This window comes from Podarcis pityusensis (assembly GCF_964106645.2).
Source record: "Podarcis pityusensis genome assembly, chromosome: 9".
In the NCBI taxonomy this organism is placed as follows: domain Eukaryota; kingdom Metazoa; phylum Chordata; class Lepidosauria; order Squamata; family Lacertidae; genus Podarcis; species Podarcis pityusensis.
In genome coordinates, this window is record NC_138034.1 from 75,236,497 (window position 1) to 75,254,526 (window position 18,030).

General features: G+C 44.8%; 2 protein-coding genes across 8 annotated transcripts in view; both read left to right on the forward strand.

Annotated features, from left to right (window-relative positions):
• Window positions 1-1,831: 1,831 nt before the first annotated feature.
• On the forward strand, window positions 1,832-15,847 carry LOC308485352 (uncharacterized protein). Of its 5 annotated transcripts, none has more exons than XM_081021164.1 (10): window positions 1,832-1,984; window positions 2,443-2,521; window positions 2,624-2,687; window positions 3,767-3,940; window positions 4,886-5,005; window positions 6,352-6,453; window positions 7,422-7,508; window positions 9,007-9,158; window positions 12,689-12,795; window positions 15,487-15,847. In XM_081021164.1, the coding sequence occupies exons 3-10, from the start codon at window positions 2,660-2,662 to the stop codon at window positions 15,644-15,646; spliced, it is 930 nt and encodes a 309-aa protein (XP_080877290.1). In that variant the 5' UTR covers window positions 1,832-1,984; window positions 2,443-2,521; window positions 2,624-2,659; the 3' UTR covers window positions 15,647-15,847. The 5 variants fall into 5 exon arrangements, with proteins under 5 accessions (XP_080877290.1, XP_080877293.1, XP_080877292.1 ...); XM_081021163.1 differs by having other exon boundaries at window positions 1,874-1,984; window positions 2,418-2,521; XM_081021165.1 differs by having other exon boundaries at window positions 1,874-1,984; window positions 2,418-2,521; window positions 12,692-12,795.
• A 946-nt stretch (window positions 15,848-16,793) lies between these two features.
• LOC308485356 (CD209 antigen-like protein C) overlaps window positions 16,794-18,030 on the forward strand; it is a 38,914-nt gene continuing 37,677 nt past the window's right edge. The window contains exon 1 of one of the 3 annotated variants that reach the window (XR_013990485.1): window positions 16,794-17,623. The gene's annotated coding sequence lies outside the window, so the exon portion shown is untranslated. The remainder of the gene's footprint in view (window positions 17,624-18,030) is intronic. The other 2 variants (XR_013990486.1, XR_013990487.1) reach the window with 2 other exon arrangements.

Consider the following 18,030-nt stretch of genomic DNA (forward strand, 5'->3'; position numbering starts at 1 on the left):
TTTTTGGAAGGAAGTTGCCATCGTAAAGTTGCCACAATAGCTGCCACTACTTGGATGAACCCTTAGAACTTTCACAGAGCCGTAACTACACTTGCCTCTCTCCAGGGAGGGTTAGTCAAGACAGGAGTGTGTCAGGTTGGTGTCACCACTGGAAGGTCCCTCAAGTGATTTCAAGCAGTGGTGTCCAACAACTCACCCGCCCATCGTTCCTGAAGGATGCCCCAACACATGTTCTGCCAGGGACTGTACCTGGTGTTGGACAATATATGTCCAATAATCAATTAATAGACACACAACATATAATAAACAGAAGCAAATGCGTGTAGGCAACAAAAGCAAATACAGTGGTACCTCGATTCTGGAACGTCTCTGTTGATGAACATTTCAGAACCCGAACGCTGAAAACCCAGAAGTAAATGCTTCCATTTTTGAAAGCACCTTGGAGGTTGAACGGATTCTGCTGGGTGTTTTTTCAATTTTCTCAGTTGAATTTACAGACAGCCCTTTGCACCTCAGTTTTCAAATGCTTCGGAACTCAAACGGTCTTCAGGAATGGATTACGTTCGAGAACCAAGGTACCACTGTATAGTTTTAAAACTGGGAATGTATAGCATAGGCCTGAAGCACAAGATGTAACACCTATGCTAGTTAGGGAACAGTGGGTGGCATAGAGATGTGGTGAAGGAAGCATCCTTGGTATAACATACCACAATGCATGGGGTCTCCAAGCTGCTGACATAAAATCCAGGTATCAATAGGATAAAGACCAATCCCAGTTCAAGATTAAATGTCAACCTCAACTTGTCTTACAAAAACTAAATCAAAATGAAAGACGCTTAACTTGTAACTGGGGGTCACTCCTTGATCCTGGGTACAAAAAGACCACATGCCCAGTGGGTGGATGATGACGTGCTGCTAGCAGAAATGTGCTATGCAAATAATACATAACTTTTGTATTTTGGATCCATTACATTTTGTACCTCAGCATTCCAAATACAGTGGTACCTCAGGTTAAGAACTTAATTCGTTCTGGAGGTCTGTTCTTAACCTGAAACTGTTCTTAACCTGATGTACCACTTTAGCTAATGGGGCCTCCCGCTGCCGCTGCCGCTGCCGCCACCGCACGATTTATGTTCTTATCCTGAAGCAAAGTTCTTAACCTGAGGTACTATTTCTGGGTTAGCAGTCTCTATAACCTGAAGCGTCTGTAACCTGAAGCGTCTGTAACCCGAGGTACCACTGTAGAAGGCTAAAAAATATTCAGAACTAAATTGTGCTTTTAAATTTCAATTGCTTGCCTGTAGTTGATATGGTCTCGGTAGTGGCGCCCGCCCTGTGGAACGCCCTCCCTTCAGATGTGAAGGAAATAAGCAGCTATCTTCTCTTTAAAAGACATCTGAAGGCAACCCTGTTTAGGGAAGTTTTTTATATTTAATGCTGTATTGTTTTTAACACTCCATTGGAAGCCGCCCAGAGTGGCTGGGGAAACTCAGCCAGATGGGCAGGGTATAAATAATAAATTATTATTATTATTCTGGGTGGAACTGCTGGATTTGAATAGCTGCGAGATAACAGTCCATGTTCCAAATTTAGTCTCAGAAGAAGAAAAATCCAGCAATTTGAGGGATGGGGTGCTCATCCACTTAACTGAAGAAGTTCCTCAGAAGTCATTTAGCCCCGCGGTTAAAGGGGACAGAACATGATTGTCATTTGCAGAATTCCAAAGATACTCGTGAAGGTCACTTTTGTGCATGAGAGTACTACGGAAGTGGAGTAAGCAATAACTAAACTAGATATTTTCCTGGACTTCTGCTATATGTGGAATGCTGATTGGCTGCCTGCCAGTCCCAATCAGGGAAGAGCAGAAGCTGAATGGGAACTCTGGAATGTTCTGCATCAAAGCGGAAGGTGGTTGGAGCCGTTGAAGGAAGGAACATCTGCAGGAAGAAGCTGAGACAGAGAGAAGACTCCGGGATGCACCACGGTATCCAAAAGGGGAAAGGGGATAAGTCACTCGTAGTTAGCTGCCTTTTTCTAAGGCCACTGGTTGTCTTGCTCTGTGTGCTGTTTAGCCCAACGGGCAACAGCTGCCCATGATCTCTGGAAAAGAGAGGTCTTTCTAAGGCTTCCTGCTGGAGATCCTTCTGATGGGAAATACTGTGGATTGAACTGGAGCCTTTTGCATGAAGTATGTCACTAAGCTAGAATTCAGAAGGCCCCAGCTGCCCCTTTACAGTGGGAGAAAAGCAGTCTGCTTCTCTCCCACTGTATATCCAGGGAATAGGAGATTCCATGTCTATAAATGAAGTGAGGACAGGATGCCAGAGAGCTTTTCATGTCTACTTCCTTGTATAATGAAGAGTTTGATATGACTGCTCTGTAAATGGGAGATTTGTCTCAAGACATTGTTTTAACAGCTTAATCCATTAAATGGTCACTTAGAAGAACTCCAGGATGAGACACTACTCAAAATGAGGAGATAAGATGGCAGCTAAGAATAAGGTCCTGTCAACAAAAAGAGGTGAGCTTCTGCAGACTGCTACTCTGATTTGGTTTTTGAGCACTAAATTCTCTCATAGAAGTTGTGCTAACTGTCTACTCCTTTATATGGTTCTGAACGCAGGATGACATAAGGTGCCAGTCCAAATGAGCAGTTAAAATGGTGCGAGGCCTGACATTCACAGAACGTAAGTTGTTCCTACTTTTTCCTCTTCAGTGCAATGCAGGAAGTTCCTGTACCTTTTGGGAGGGAGACCTTGAGCCTTCCTTTCTGCAGAGTTTGGGGATGATATCTCAAGTGGCACAAAAATGGAACCTGGTATCTAAATGGTGGTGAAGACAATCCCCCACCCCCACCCTGGGAACATTTGTGCCAAGTTTGGCAACAATGTTTCAAGAAATGGCAAAACCTATGTAAATCCCAATTCTGTCTTCCATGGCATTAGCTACCCCTCCCAGTTTGGTGTCATCTGCCAATTTGATGAGCATCTCCTCAATTCCTTCAGCCAAGTTGTTTATAAAGTTGTTGAACTATCCCTTGCTTTTTCCTGTAGAACTAATTGCAGTCGTTAACAGTCGTCAACAGGTTTACCATACCCATTGAGTCAATCACCCATCTCCCAATACCCTTCTGAGAAATACCCAGGCCTCCCTCCCACTATATATAAGGGTCTGGTGACTTCTCCTTCAGTGTATCTGAAGATGTGTGCATGCACACGAAAGCTTATAGCCAGAACAAACTTAGTTGATCTCTAAGGTGCTACTGGAATATTTTTTAATTTTAATTTTGACTGTGTCAGACCAACATGGCTTCCTACCTGAATCAGGGAACCATTAGTGAGTACTCTTGGGGTTCGGTCAGTCAACCAGCTACAAATCCACCTAACAGTTACCTCATTCAACCCACACTTTACCAGTTTCCTCACAAGAATATCATGGGGAACTTTGTCAAAAGGATTTTTTTTAATTTGTCAAAAGCCTTACTGAAATCAAGATACACTATGTTCACATCATTCCCCTGATCCACCAAGCTTGTTACTCCATTAAAAAAACAGAAATGAGATTTGTCTTGCAGAGTAGAGCTGAAAACTGAATTCCTGCAGGATCATCACTCCCTACAATTTTGCTCCTGAGCTACAAGTTTTTCAGGGATTTACCCTACTGCGATTTAGCTGCTAGCACACAATGGATATTTTGTGCCATTGTAGCAAGTTTTAGCTAATGTTCTAGTAAATTATATACTATGTGACCCAACACCACAATGCAGCTTCAAGAACCAGTGTGGCTTCCAGATCCAATGCCGCTTCCAGATCCAATGTGGCTTCCAGATCCAATGTGGCTTCCAGATCTAATGTGGCTTCCAGATCCAATGTCTCTTCCACATCTAATGTGGCATCCAGGTCAATACTAAAACGCAGACGAAAACCACCTCCTAGAAAGGGTATGTATGCAGCACACATAGAACTGGTTCATAGCCTAGATGAGGAACACACTGGAAAGGAAAGGTGGGAGAGCAACAGGAGGCATATGTGGCCAGTCGTGGTGGGCAGGCCTGGAGAAAAGCCAGCCGTGCTCTGTCACTCCAACAGGCTCCTTTAGCCAAGCAAACTAGTTCTATGCCAGCCTCAGGCTGTGTTCTCCCCTGATCCACAATGTGGTAAGGATTTACCTCTCTACCACTGCTCCTCGGCCAGGTGAGGGAACAAACCTTTAAATAAACATGCAACAAAGACAATATCAAAGCAAGCATCCTGTAGGGACCTCGTTTATTAAATCTATTTCGCAACAGGACAGCCTTCGCTCTGCTGGGACAGAGGCAGGAGAAATGTGCTCTGTTGATCCTCATTGATCTCGCACTGCTTTTCACTACCATCAACTATGGTATTCTTCCAGAGGGACTGACTGAGCTGGGATTGGGCGACACTGCTGTGCAATGGTTCTAGTCCTGCTTGGGTGACTGTGCTTGGGGAGTTCTGGTCAGCACCATGGAGCCTTCAACGCAGGGTTCCTCAAAGTTCAGTTTCATCCCCCATGCGGACTACGGTCATCCATATTTTGGAGTGTGTTGTGAGAAATGCTGATGACACACAGCTCTATCTCCCCTTTACATTTGCAGGTATGGCAGTTGACATACTAGACCAATGCCTGGCCTCAGTAATGGACTGGATGAGAGCCAATAAACGGAAGCTTAATCCAGACAAGACTGAGGTGCAGTCAGTGGGTGGTTCCCTAGACAAGATGGGTGGGATATGGCCTGTTCTGGATGGGGTTAGACTCCCTCTGAAGGAGTACTTCTGGATCCATTACTGTCACTTGAAATGAAAAGGCAAAAAAGTTACCCATGATACTTAAAGCAGATTTTCTTTCTTTCTTTTTGTCCATCAAGGAAAACTCGCTGCTGTTTTGCATGAGATAAAAGAGTTCTTTCTCTCTTCCATTGGTACATTTATTGTAGTGATGCTGTGCCTGGTCCTGTTTTTTGCTGCATTTGGAGCAGTTAGTCTGTGTAAGTCTAGGCTGTGTAGGCCTTTAGCGTTAACCTGGTTGGCTTTACATCAGTACGAAGAACACTTTCAAAAGTGTCACCATAATCCAACCACAACTAAGCCCTTTTATCTCCCATTGATTCCAGTGTGTAAGGTAAGGATGTGGCTAAATCTCACCCATTGAAATAAATGCCTTTTTCTTGCCCCTCAATAACTGCTTAGCTTCTCCAGAGACTTTTTAGGCCAACATTATGAAGCAACCTGTGCAGTCACTTGTCCTACCTTGCAACTCCCTGTTTTTCTTTCTTTCTATCTTTGCATGCTGGGTAAGAGGTTGCTTCTCTTAAAGAGACTGTCACAGGTTCTGCAGGATATCTCACGGGTAAACAAAAGAGGTCTTCAAGTCATCTAGGAAGCCATCCTCCCTCTCTGACCTTCTCCCTAGCCCTAGATGAGTAGAAGAAAGTTGTCAAAGGACAGGGAAATCATATTGATTTCTGAGCGCAATCAGATGTTTGTGTGTGTCTATTTTAAAAGTCTAAGCCCTTCATGTGTTACTTATTCATTTGTGGGATGAATTTAAGGTTCTGGTATTGACCTAGGAAGTCTTCACTGACTTGGATCCCAAGGGTCTGACGGACACATTGTCTTGTACAACCTGCTCAGGTCCCTAGATCTTGGAGGTAGAAGTAGTTTGTCTCATTGTCCCACTGTCAGTGGTAATCCATTAGGTGGCATGACAGAAAAGAGCCTTCTGTGTGGTAGCACTCTGATTGTGAAATGTCCTGCCTCTGGAATTATATAATGCATCAACACTTGCCATTTTGGCACCTGGTTTATATCTGTTTGTTTTCCAGATATACTGGTGGGAATATTAGGCGTTTTCTGGGTATTGGTGGGGAATATTAGGTTTTATGTTTCCAGTGGGAATTTTGAGGGCACGTGGTGGGCTGGGCTGGAGGGGACAGGAAAGAAAGCTTCCTTGTCCATACAGAAGCCCATTAGACCAGTGGCGCTGCGGCACTGGATATGGCCCTAACTCTGCACTTTTACTTTATCTCATTTAATGTTGTTAGGAGATGTTGTAACCTGGCCTTTATTTATCCACATTGATTTTATTCAATTTATAGACCACCCTTCACAGGGTGATCTACAGGTTTCATTTTACTGCAGTTTTATTACTGGAATGCTACCCACTCTGCTGCCTGGTGCTTCATTAAACACTTTTGCTTTGAGATGTGAATAGCCTTAAAAAATTGCTAAGACACGGGGAGCCTTGATTCCAAATTAGCCGCAGCAATTCTGGGGTGGAGGTACTGTCGCATCAGCCGACTCACCATTTCTTTCCCTCCTAACTCTTCTATAGATATTCATAAAAGGGATCACAAAACACCTGAAATAGATTTAGCAATGAAAATGATCAGGGACTTCATGACCAAAGAGAAACCATCCCTCCAAGGAAGAAATGGTAAGGAAGGTGTCATAGTCCTTACCATTTAGGGTCACTTAGGGTCACTTACACTTAGGGTCACTCTTTGCCCCCTCTCCAGCAGCGGGTATTGCCCCATAGAAGAGCTTCTTTGCTTTCTACCTGGCCAGACTCACCCAGCCCCACTGAAGAGGCTCCTCATGAGGCTGAAGGAACATTGCCCGACTGTGGGGCATGAAGGCCACTCCCTGCAAGGCCCTTTCCACCTGGCCTAGGGGGCTGGGCCCAGACTCACCAGCGCCACTGAAGAGGCTCCTCATGAGGCCGGAGGAACATCGCCCGGCTGTGGGGTGTGAAGGCCACTCCCTGCAAGGCCCTTTCCACCTGGCCTAGGGGGCTGGGCCCAGACTCACCAGCGCCACTGAAGAGGCTCCTCATGAGGCCGGAGGAACATCGCCCGGCTGTGGGGCATGAAGACCACTCCCTGCAAGGACCTTTCCTCCTGGCCTAGGGGGCAGGGCTCACACTCACCAGCCCCACTGAAGAAGCTCCTCATGAGCCTGGAGGAACATCGCCCGGCTGTGGGGCATGAAGGCTTCTCCCTGCAAGGCCCTTTCCAACTGGTCTAGGGGTAGAGCCCAGATTCACCAACCCTACTATGTTAAATATGTATTCTGTTGTTGACCTCCTTTGTAATGTTTTATTTTGAAATCTTTAAGATAATATTTCGGTTTTCTGTTATGTTGCTTTGACTGTATACTCTATATTTGACTCTCTTCAGATTGCTTTATTTATGTTTTATTGATTTAATATGCTGTAAACCGCTTGAGATTTTTCTTAAAAATACAAAGCGTTATGGGGAGGGGGGATCAGATCAATACTCAGCAGATTACAGACCACCCTGAATGCTAGAATGTGGCCAGTCACAAGTTATAGGGAAACAGCCTTTTTATAAAGTTGAATAGCTGTTTGAGATCTCACTGACCTGAATTATCCAAACCTTTCAGATTCTGAAATACTTGATGAAGCTGGGAAGTTAGCAGGTGAATTGCTTATATGGGCTGAGAGAGCAAATGAAGTCCAGTCCGCAATCAGTAAGTTATTCTTAATAGGGTGATGTTGAGAAATCAGAGTATAGGCTGCACAGCTGTTGAAGGTATAAAGGTCCTATCATCCTCTAGAATCTATCCATTCCACTTTGAGAAAAAGACCAAGCAACTCGAGCCTCCAAAATCCAGGGAGAAATTTGGATGAGAGTTTTGTGGCTTTGGATTTTTGTGGCTGTGTTAATTGGTAAACTCCTCCTTGAATGGATTCCTAATTGGTGGCGGAAGTTGGCTGAATTCTGGTAGTTTGGGATATGAAGACTGAAGTGCCTCACCCTCCATAAGAGGTGAATAGGGACCCCTCCAATGCTTAGACCTTGGGTCATTGTGCCTCAAATTGGGATTTGCTCATTATCACCCCACCACTGTGACTCTCCCCTGCCAACCATTGTCAGCAAGGCAAATGAGGAATTTGCTGGACCTTACACTCTTGTGAGTTCCAGTGGATACCAATGTAGCTGAAATCTCCCATGACTACTATATCTCTCCTATAGCAGACACCCACAGTAAGGTCTCTGTGAAAGAAACAGGATACCTTTCTGTTACTGTTCCTCTGTTTGTCAAGACTGGGAGAATTCAAAGAGGCATCAGAGAATAAGTTTAGGAGTTAGAAGAGTGTTTCGCAAACTTGGGTCTCCAGCTGTTGTTGGACTACAACTCCCATCATCCCTAGCTAGCAGGACCAGTGGTCAGGGATGACGGGAACTGTAGTTCAAAAACAGCTGGAGACCCAAGTTTGGGAAACACTGAGAAGATCATTGCATCCCATTGAATTTGAGCTCTCTCTCAATGTGGTTTTTCTCACCTGGAATACACCTGGTCCTGAATGCCCTATAGTGAAGCACTTCTGACAGGCTATTTCTGGGGAGGGGAGGTTGCCAAGCTTATGCTGAATGATTACATAGGTTACCAGAAAAATGCCACCTTTAAAAACGAGGCTTGGAGTGCGGGGGGGGGGGGGGAGAGTTGCTTAGAGCAAGGTGTTCTGGGAACAAGGAAGGGGAAAGAGGTAGAATTCAATGTGGCTGGAGGAGGCTGCACTGACATTCAAGAATCTCATCTGAAGTATCTTGTCTAAATATGTGTCAAATAAACTATACTTCTTAACGACACTCACCTCCACTATTCCTCAATTTTCTCAATGGAAACACAACCCTGGGCAAGCAACCGGAACCTCCCAAGATCTTGCTATTGCTCGGCAGAGATTGGGGGTGCCACACAATCTTCATAGCATTACCAATCTGTTGATGAATGCAAACAGTGGAACAGGGAAGTAAAAGGAGGACAAATGACCTGGCTAAATGTGTCCTTTATTAGAACAAACCTTTTAGAGTGTTAGCTACCATGTCTTTTGCTGTATTGTAATGAAATATCAGTATGTAATTCATGATGACTTTATGGGGGGGGATCTGTTAGACCTTCAGCCCAGCTCCTGCTAAATCTGCTTTTTTGCCCCCACCTTCCCACTTTCTGGCTTGGTTCAAAGATGACCTCACATCAAATCATCGTCAAAAGTGGCAGCCATACAAAGAGGCTCTCTATTTATTTGATGAAGGACTAGTATACTGGCATGATGCAGAAAGGCTTTGTGAGAATAAAAAATCCAAACTGATTATTATTCAGAACGACAAAGAGGAGGTAAGCTAGCTGAACACTGTATATAGAAATGGCATGAATAATCCTTTGCAATTTGATGGTTTTAAGCCTTCCTGGGCAAGAAACTTTGGCCATAGCTGCACCATACATTTAAAGCATGATTGTACCACTTTACAGTCACGGCATCCCCTAGTATCTTTAACAAACCTGGGAAGTTTGTTAAAGCTACTGAGAGCTTTTTAGCAGACCTCCTATTCCCCTCACAGTGTTACAATTCCCAGAGTTCTGTGGGAAGTGGGATGGATTGCTAACCCACTTTGAAATCTGAGGGGGGGAGGGATTGTGGGAAACACCAGGGGGGCGATGATGCAAAGCCCCCGCACTTGAAATCTCTCTGGGCATTTTCCCTCTGGAGTGCAACACAGGACATTCTGTAACTCTTCAGTCCCGGTGCACAGCAGCAGCACATATCCGAAGATATGTGAACACTCAAACAGGCTTGTTTACGCATTTTTTTCTACTTAAAGAAGAAGCCATGGTCCAATCAGAAAAATACAAATATTTAGGTTACAAAACTATAAAAATAAAGAAAAAATAAGTTTGCAAAACAATAATTACCATGTGGTTAGGGTAGATCAACGTGTTAGTGTCCACTTATCCCCACTTATCGGCAAAAGTCGGAAATTGAAATATAACTATAGCACGTACACAAAAATCGATTTCAGATTTGAAATCAGCATTGAAAGAACATATAAGAACACTTGAAAAATCTCATGCAACATTTAAAAAAAAAAAAATGTTCCCCAGCATACAGTGGTGCCCCGCAAGACGAATGCCTCGCAAGACGGAAAACCCGCTAGACGAAAGGGTTTTCCGTTTTGGAGGTGCTTCGCAAAACAAATTTCCTATGGGCTTGCTTCGCAAGACGAAAATGTCTTGCGAGTTCCTGCAGGGTTTTTTTCCTTTCCCCCCCCTTTTTCCCAAGCCGCTAAGCCGCTTATCAGCTGATCCGCTAAGCCGCTTAACAGCTGATCGCTAAGCCGCTTATCAGCTGATCCGCTAAGCCGCTTAACAGCTGATCCGTTAAGCCACTAAGCCGCTTATCAGCTGATCCGCTAAGCCGCTAAACCGCTTATTAGCTGATCCGCTAAGCCCGCTAAGCCGCAAATAGCGCTAATCCGCTAAACTGCTAATGGGCTTGCTTCGCAAGACGAAAAAACCGCAAGACGAAGAGACTCGCGGAACGGATTCTTTTTGTCTTGCGAGGCACCACTGTACTGTTTATCCCAAGGGAATACATTTTTTTTAATACCTCCAACTGTACATAGATATACATGTCATTTTCAATGCTATACATGCCATCTTCAATGCTATATAAGTCACTTACATTTATACTCATATTGTACTACTTTGGCTATGTGTTTAATAAAATATTGAATTCTTGCATTGTGAAAAACAAAGATTATGGTAAAAAGTGAAAAACATGAATTGCAAAAAAAACTAGAGCTTACAGAACAAAACCAACTTCAGATATGAAATCAGCACGTCGAAATTAGGTTAGAACAACTGCAGATGTCAATGCAACAAAAATTTTGTTTCCCAGTGAATTGCTTATTGCCTTGACATCTGATGGGAGGGCGTTCCACAGGGCAGGTGCCACTACCAAGAAGGCCCTCTACCTGGTTCCCTGTAGCTTAGCTTCTCCAAGTGAGGAATCCGCCAGAAGGCCCTCGCCGCTGGACCTCAGTGTCCGGGGTGAATGATGGGGGTGGAAACACTCCTTCAGGTATACAGGACCAAGGCCATTTAGGGCTTTAAAGGTCAGCACCAACACTCTGAATTGTGCTCAGAAATGTACTGGGAGCCAATACAGATCTCTCAGGAGCGGTGTTATATGGTCTTGGCAGCCACTCCCAGTCTCCAGTCCAGCTGCCGCATTCTGGATTAATTGCAGTCTCCGAGTCACCTTCAAAGGTAGCCCCAAGTAGAGCGCATTGCAGTAGTCCAAGCAGGAGATAACTAGAGCATGCACCACTCTGGCGAGACAGTCTGCGGGCAGGTAGGGTCTTAGCCTGTGTACCAGGTGGAGGGCAATTCGGAGCCAGACAGTCAATAGCCCTGGTTAACTCCAACAGGTCACCAGGGAATCAGCTGAAAGCCATCAGCATGGGATAAAACATCCCCTACCACTCTCTGGAAACCATATGGATCCATTAAGTAGCAGGGGCAGACCATCTGAATCAGTCCCACCTCCCTGCAGAGGGGAAGGGTCACAGAGAAGTCCAGTTGCACCAGGAAGTGATCTGACCATGACACTTCTTTTGTTTCACTTTTACTTAGTGTCAGATCACCATCATCCGTAGAGGTGAACACCAGGTTGAGGCATGTCCACAGCTATGAGTTGGGCCAAACTTATTCAGGGACAGCCCCATGGAGGCCATGCTTTCCACGAAGTCCCAAGCGGCCCCTTGTAAGGTCGTGTCGGCATGGATGTTAAAATCCCCTAGGACAACCAAACTAGGTGTCTCCAGGAGTACATCGGCCACAACCTGAAGCAGCTCAGAAAGGGAATCCTTGGTGCAGCAGGGAGGTCGGTACACCAAAAGGAATCCTTTACTGCCCCTATTGCCCAACTTCCAGAACATGCACTCAGAAAAATGGGTCTACCCAATAGGACGCCTGGTGCAAATCACTGCAAACCCCCCCCCCCCCCCGCTGCTGACATGCCCTGGTTTGCTGTCCGTAAGAGAAACCTGGTGGACAAGCAGCGGCAGGAACAGGCCCATCTGCTTCATCCAACCAAGTCTCTGTCACACATGCCAGGTCAAGTCCTCCATCCACAATCAGATCGTGGATGGCAGTGGTCTTATTCATCATTGACCTGGCATTACACAGCAGCACCTTCAGGTCATGTGGGTTTCCCTTGCTGATTCCAGTATTCTTCTGGTCAGGACCAGACCTGGAGGCAGGGATAGTCCTCAAACAACGACAAAGCCTGCCTCCTCAGTAATGACAAGGTCTGGTCTTAGCGTAACTCCTCCTCCAGCCCATGATCACTGAGATCAGATGTCTCGGTGCTTCTGCCCCTGTAGAAGCTGCCCCAGCCATTCTGTTGGCTGAGGCTCACTCCCAGGCAGCATTGACCCTTTCCCCTTAAAAAGAAAATACAAACAATACAACAGCCTAACAAGATAGTAAAAGTAAAAACAAAGCCAAAAACAATTATGCTAAAATTAAACTAATCCCCACCCCAGCTAAGCATTTGTCCCACCCCAACAAAGAGAAAGGGGAATGAATGAATGAATGAATGAATGACAGAAAAAACCACCAATCAAAGTGCAACAAATTAAAAACGCTTTTAAAACATTTAAGTGTTTAAAACCATTTTTGGCATTTGCAGCAGCAGCAGTGTCCCGGAGGCCTCTCTGAAGTCTCTTAAACTTTGGAGGAAGCATTGACTGTTTAAAGTGGTATGATACTTCACAGTGCAGATGGGGCCACAGTCTGGGGATGACCTGAGAGGGGATTCTGGCCTCTTATTCCTAGGAAAGACTTTTTGATTGTGCTTTTAGCAGGAGTTCCTGGAAAATGCAATTAAAAACGAACAACATGACTTCTGGATTGGGCTATATTATATAGGCAGATGGAAATGGATAGATGAAACTGCCCTTCTCCGAGGGTGAGTCTGGGAGCAACGTTTCTCTGTTTATTATATTGTAGAAACTTTGTTAGGAATTCATTTTTTGTTCTTCATTGAAAGCTCTTCCTGTCCTTTGCCTGCATCTAGAATCCAGCAGAGTATTTTATTTCCATTGCATTTTATGTTCCATGTCAGAAAGGCAGTTTTGTAGGATGGAAGCAATATTATATTGTCCAGCTTCATCAGAAATGGTAATGCTGCGTAGTTTGACAGGGCTTGAAAGTAGTTCATGCTCAACAATGAATGGCTTCTACATTGAGACAAGAAATCGCCCCACATGGCAGGGGCTGGTCCAGTAAGGCGAATGTGCCTCACCAACCTCAGTCTGCCCTCAGCCTTCTTATACCTACAACCAGTCTGGGGTGGGGTGGATGTGGTTCTTCCAGTTGTTGGCTCCACATATGGTTTGTATCCTTGCCTTCCACTCTGCCACTACTTATGGGCACCAGCCACCTAGGACTCCACATAGCCAATGCCCCCTCACCCTTGCCTTCTCACACCCTCACCTTGTACATGGACACTGTAGTCCTTCAAAACACCCCCGTTGCTGTTGTTGTTGTTGTTGTTGTTGTTCTTCTTCTTCTTCTTCTTCTTCTTCTTCTTCTTCTTCTTCTTCTTCTTCTTCTTCTTTTTCCTCTTCCTCTTCCTCCTCTTCTTCCTCTTTAGCAATCACTTGTAGCTAAGTAAGATTGTCTTAACAGTGAGTCTGTAAGTCACTATGGAGGCCAATTCTGGAAACACACATCCTTCCACAGTGGGGACATTGGTTTCCAGGCAGGAGTTGATCACGGTGAGGGTTTGCCAAACATGTCTTCCTCTTAGCACGTTTCTCCCTTTTGTCCTGAGTTTGAGTGTCTTCAAAGTCCGTGACACCTTTGGTAAAGGCTATTCTCCAACTGGAGTGCTCATGGGCCAGTGATTCCCAATTGTAGGTGTTTATACTACATTTTTTTAGATTTGCCTTGAGAGAGTTTCTAAACCTCTTTTGTTGACCACCGACTTTACACTTTCCATTTTTAAGTTCAGAATAGAGTAGTTACTTTGGAAGACAATAATCAGGCATCTGAACAACATGACCAGTCCATGACTAGTGCAGGGTGGCGAGAGAATGTCCCCTTTGCCTCCCCCTCAGCTCTGCTCCCCACCATTCTTTAGAAGACCAAGCAATGCTTTTTCACCTCATCTTGTTAAACTATGATAGTTTGAGGAATTCTACTGCTTCTTAAATATTTGCTAAAGTGTAGGAATGCAGGTACACAGGGCTTGCTTTGTTCCATAGTGTCATTCAGTGGTTATTGTTGCTTTCCACCACCACCATCCCAGTTAATTACTAGCTCTGGCACTACAGAATAAAGAACCTACTTCTCTTTATCTTCTATTTAAAAAATAAATAAATTCAATGTTGTACACCGCTTTGAAATATTTCGCCATTTAGCATATATAAATACCTTTCTAAAAAAATACCTCCGCATGGGTTGCTGCTGTATTTTATCACCATTTCCTGAGTCTTTCTTAACTACAGAATCCTATGTCCACTCAGAACTAATGAGTGTGGAGAAAGAGGATAGAGAAAAGGTTTTCTCCTACTCTCATAACACTAGAAGTCATCTTTTGCAATCAACACTAGAAGTCATCTTTTTGGAACAATCCAAGGGGACGCTGAATAAAAATAAGGGGGGGGGGGGTGGAAGGGAAGGGAAGGGAAGGGAAGGGAAGGGAAGGGAAGAGAAGAGAAGAGAAGAGAAGAGAAGAGAAGAGAAGAGAAGAGAAGAGAAGGGAAGTTTGGAAAACCATTCATATGTGTTTCATCTGTTATGTAATGACGCTTACTGCCAGGGTGGGCTCCGTTGTGGGTTGGCAACAAAGGTTACCTGGATCCGGCAATTGTGCTGGAGGTGAGAGGTTTTCCCAGGCTAGGGTGAACCCTTTTTGGCTTCACCCAGACCCAGGAAGTGGATCGCAGACTGCCTGCCTATTTGGCCCATGGCAGGCAGGATGCGGCACCGGCTCCGCCCCTGGGATGGATCAGACTGAGCCGGCAGTCTTAACTCTGGTCCGCTCCATGGAATTTTAATCTTTCTTTACTATGTTGTAGGACGTAGGTAGAAACAGGGCTTTTTTCAGGGGAAACTCGCAGGAACTCAGTTCTGGGACCTCTCAGGTGGGTTCCAGAACCTCTCAGGTGAGGTCTGGCACCTCCCAGGTAGGTGCAATTGCCATTCGAAGAGAAAGAGGGAGGCGTTCATGGTGAGTTCCGGCATTTTTTTTTCTAGAAAAATAGCACTGGGTAGAAATATAGATACATAAAAGAATGCAAATTTGTCACTGCATCTTTTATTTGTTCACTTAAAAAATGTTAGTTTCCAGGGCGGGTGCTGGGTATATATATTTTTTTCTGAAAGGAGGTGGTAGGCCACATAGGTTTAGCAACCTCTGCTTTAAAGCCTTCCAAGTTGGTGGCCATCACCACCTCCTGTGGAAGTGAGTTCCACAGGTTAACTTCATGCTGTGTGAAGAAGCCTTTTCTTTTGTCAGTCCAGCTTCATTGAATGCCCTGTAATCTGAAGTTCTGAGAGAGGGAGATCTCTTAATGCTGAAATAAAGTACACATCCCATGTGGATAATTTGGTTTTGACTGACTCATTGATTTGTGCTTCCTTTTCTTTTCAGTTACTGGGTAGTCGGCAAGCCAGATGACCTGCATAATAAACGGGCTTGTGGAATAAAAGCAAAATGTACAACACCACTGCGATGTTGGGAGAACTTTCCCCGTCTTGATCAAAAAAGAAGCATATGTAAGAAGAAGCCTGATAAACGATGGTTCAATTAAAACTCTTCGTGGACAATGAATTGACCCACCTTTAATAGAAGCCATGATCAATTATCCAGATTATGGAATTAAGAGCATGGAAGAGATCAGGTCTCAGACACCAGCACTCAAAAGCCCTTTGTCAATCCTGAATCCTCAGGTGACCTGATTTTGCAACCTCAGATAATGGAAACTCCTGGAAAATAAAGCAAGGAGGACTCAGTCGTAGCCTACGTTCTGTTGCAATAATTGATCCAATACAGCCTTCCCCAACCCAGTGCCTTCTAGGTGCCATCAGCCCTAACCAACAGGTTGCGTTGGAGGGCACCAAGTGGAGGAAGATTGATTAAGTATACCTCCTAGAGGGGAACATTTTACCAGATGGGGGGGGACACAACACTCCTGTCTTTAGGGATTACTCCCCCTATTGGGAACAGGAAGGGTCTTCGTGGCCTCTCTAGGTGGAGGAGCCATTTCACTTCCCCCAGACCAATCCTGCCTGCAGTCAGAGCAGTGGCGTCTCTCTCCTCTTTATTTCTGAGAGAATTGGTCTTCCTGTGAGTGTGTCAGTTTCATAGAATCATAGAGTTGGTATAGACCACAAGGGCCATCGAGTCCAACCCCCTGCCAAGCAGGAAACACCATCAGAGCACTCCTGACATATGGTTGTCAAGCCTCTGCTTAAAGACCTCCAAAGAAGGAGACTCCGCCACACTCCTTGGCAGCAAATTCCACTGTTGAACAGCTCTTACTGTCAGGAAGTTCTTCCTAATGTTTAGGTGGAATCTTCTTTCTTGTAGTTTGGATCCATTGCTCCGTGTCCGCTTCTCTGGAGCAGCAGAAAACAACCTTTCTCCCTCCTCTATATGACATCCTTTTATATATTTGAACATGGCTATCATATCACCCCTTAACCTCCTCTTCTCCAGGCTAAACATGCCCAGCTCCCTTAGCCGTTCCTCATAAGGCATCGTTTCCAGGCCTTTGACCATTTGACCAGTTTCCTTTGTCTTGTTCCATATTACGACTTGCAAACGTCAGTTGGCTCAAAACCTGCCAGGCATGGGCCCACTATCACTTAGTACTTCAACACACTTCGACCAGTGGGGTCAACAGAGAATCCATAGCTCCACAGCTCCAGTGGTCTTCCAGCTGAACATCAGAGTTTTCCTGCTTTCCAGTAGTCATCTTTATCTAGAGTTCCTGATTAAGAAAAACCTCTGTCCCACTCAGTTCAGTTCTAAAGTGAGGGTGCATAAGTCAGCAAGCCTGACTTTTGGTGGTGTACTGTTGCTAGGCAACCCGGTGCACCTGGCATCCTATCTCTAAACAAGATAAACAAGATCCAAACGTAGGCCAAGCAATTTCACTCCTTTTTCTAATTACACCTTCTTTGCTTAATTTCTTTGAAATCCTGGATTAGTCTCATAGTGTTATCCTGTCCTTAAGAGTTATTTTTGTCCATTAAATTAGACTTTTAAATTTCAATTGCTTGCCTGTAGTTGACATGGTGGGTAGAACTCTGCTGGACCTGAATAAATATTTAATGCCTAGGGTTAAGCGGGAAACTGTGAGATAACAGTCCATGTTCCAAATTTAGTCTAAGAAGAAGAAAAATACAACAATTTGAGGCGTGGGGGCGCTCACCCACTTAATTGAAGAAGTTCTCCAGAAGTCATTAAGCCCTGGGTTAAAGAGGACAGAACATGCCTGTCCTTTGCAGCATTCCAAAGATACTCATGAAAGTCACTTTTGTGCATGAGAGTACTATGGAAGTGGAGTAAGCAATAACTAAACTAGATATTTTCCTGGACTTCTGCTATATGTGGAATGCTGATTGGCTGCCTGCCAGTCCCAATCAGGGAGGAGCAGAAGCTGAATGGGAACTCTGGAATGTTCTGCATCAAAGCGGAAGGTGGTTGGAGCCGTTGAAGAAAGGAACATCTGCAGGAAGAAGCTGAGGCAGAGAGAAGAAAAAGGACTCCGGGAGGCACCATGGTATCCAAAAGGGGAAAGGGGATAAGTCGTTTCTAGTCAGCTGCCTTTTTCTAAGGCCATTGGTTATCTTGCCCCATGTGCTCTTTAGCCCAGGATCTCTGGAAAATGGAGGTCTTTCTAAGGCTTCCTGCTGGAGATCCTTCTGGTGGGAAATGCTGTGGATTGAACAGGATCCGTTTGCATGAAGTATGTCATTAAGCTAGAATTCAGAAGGCCCCAACTGCCCTATTACAGTGGGAGAAAAGCAGTCTGCTTCTCTCCCACTGTATTTTCAGGGAATAGGAGATTCCATGTCTATAAATGAAGTGGGGACAGGATGCCAGAGAGCTTTTCATGTCTACTTCCTTGTATAATGAAGAGCTTGATATGACTGCTCTTTAAACAGTAAAGGTAAAGGTAAAGGGACC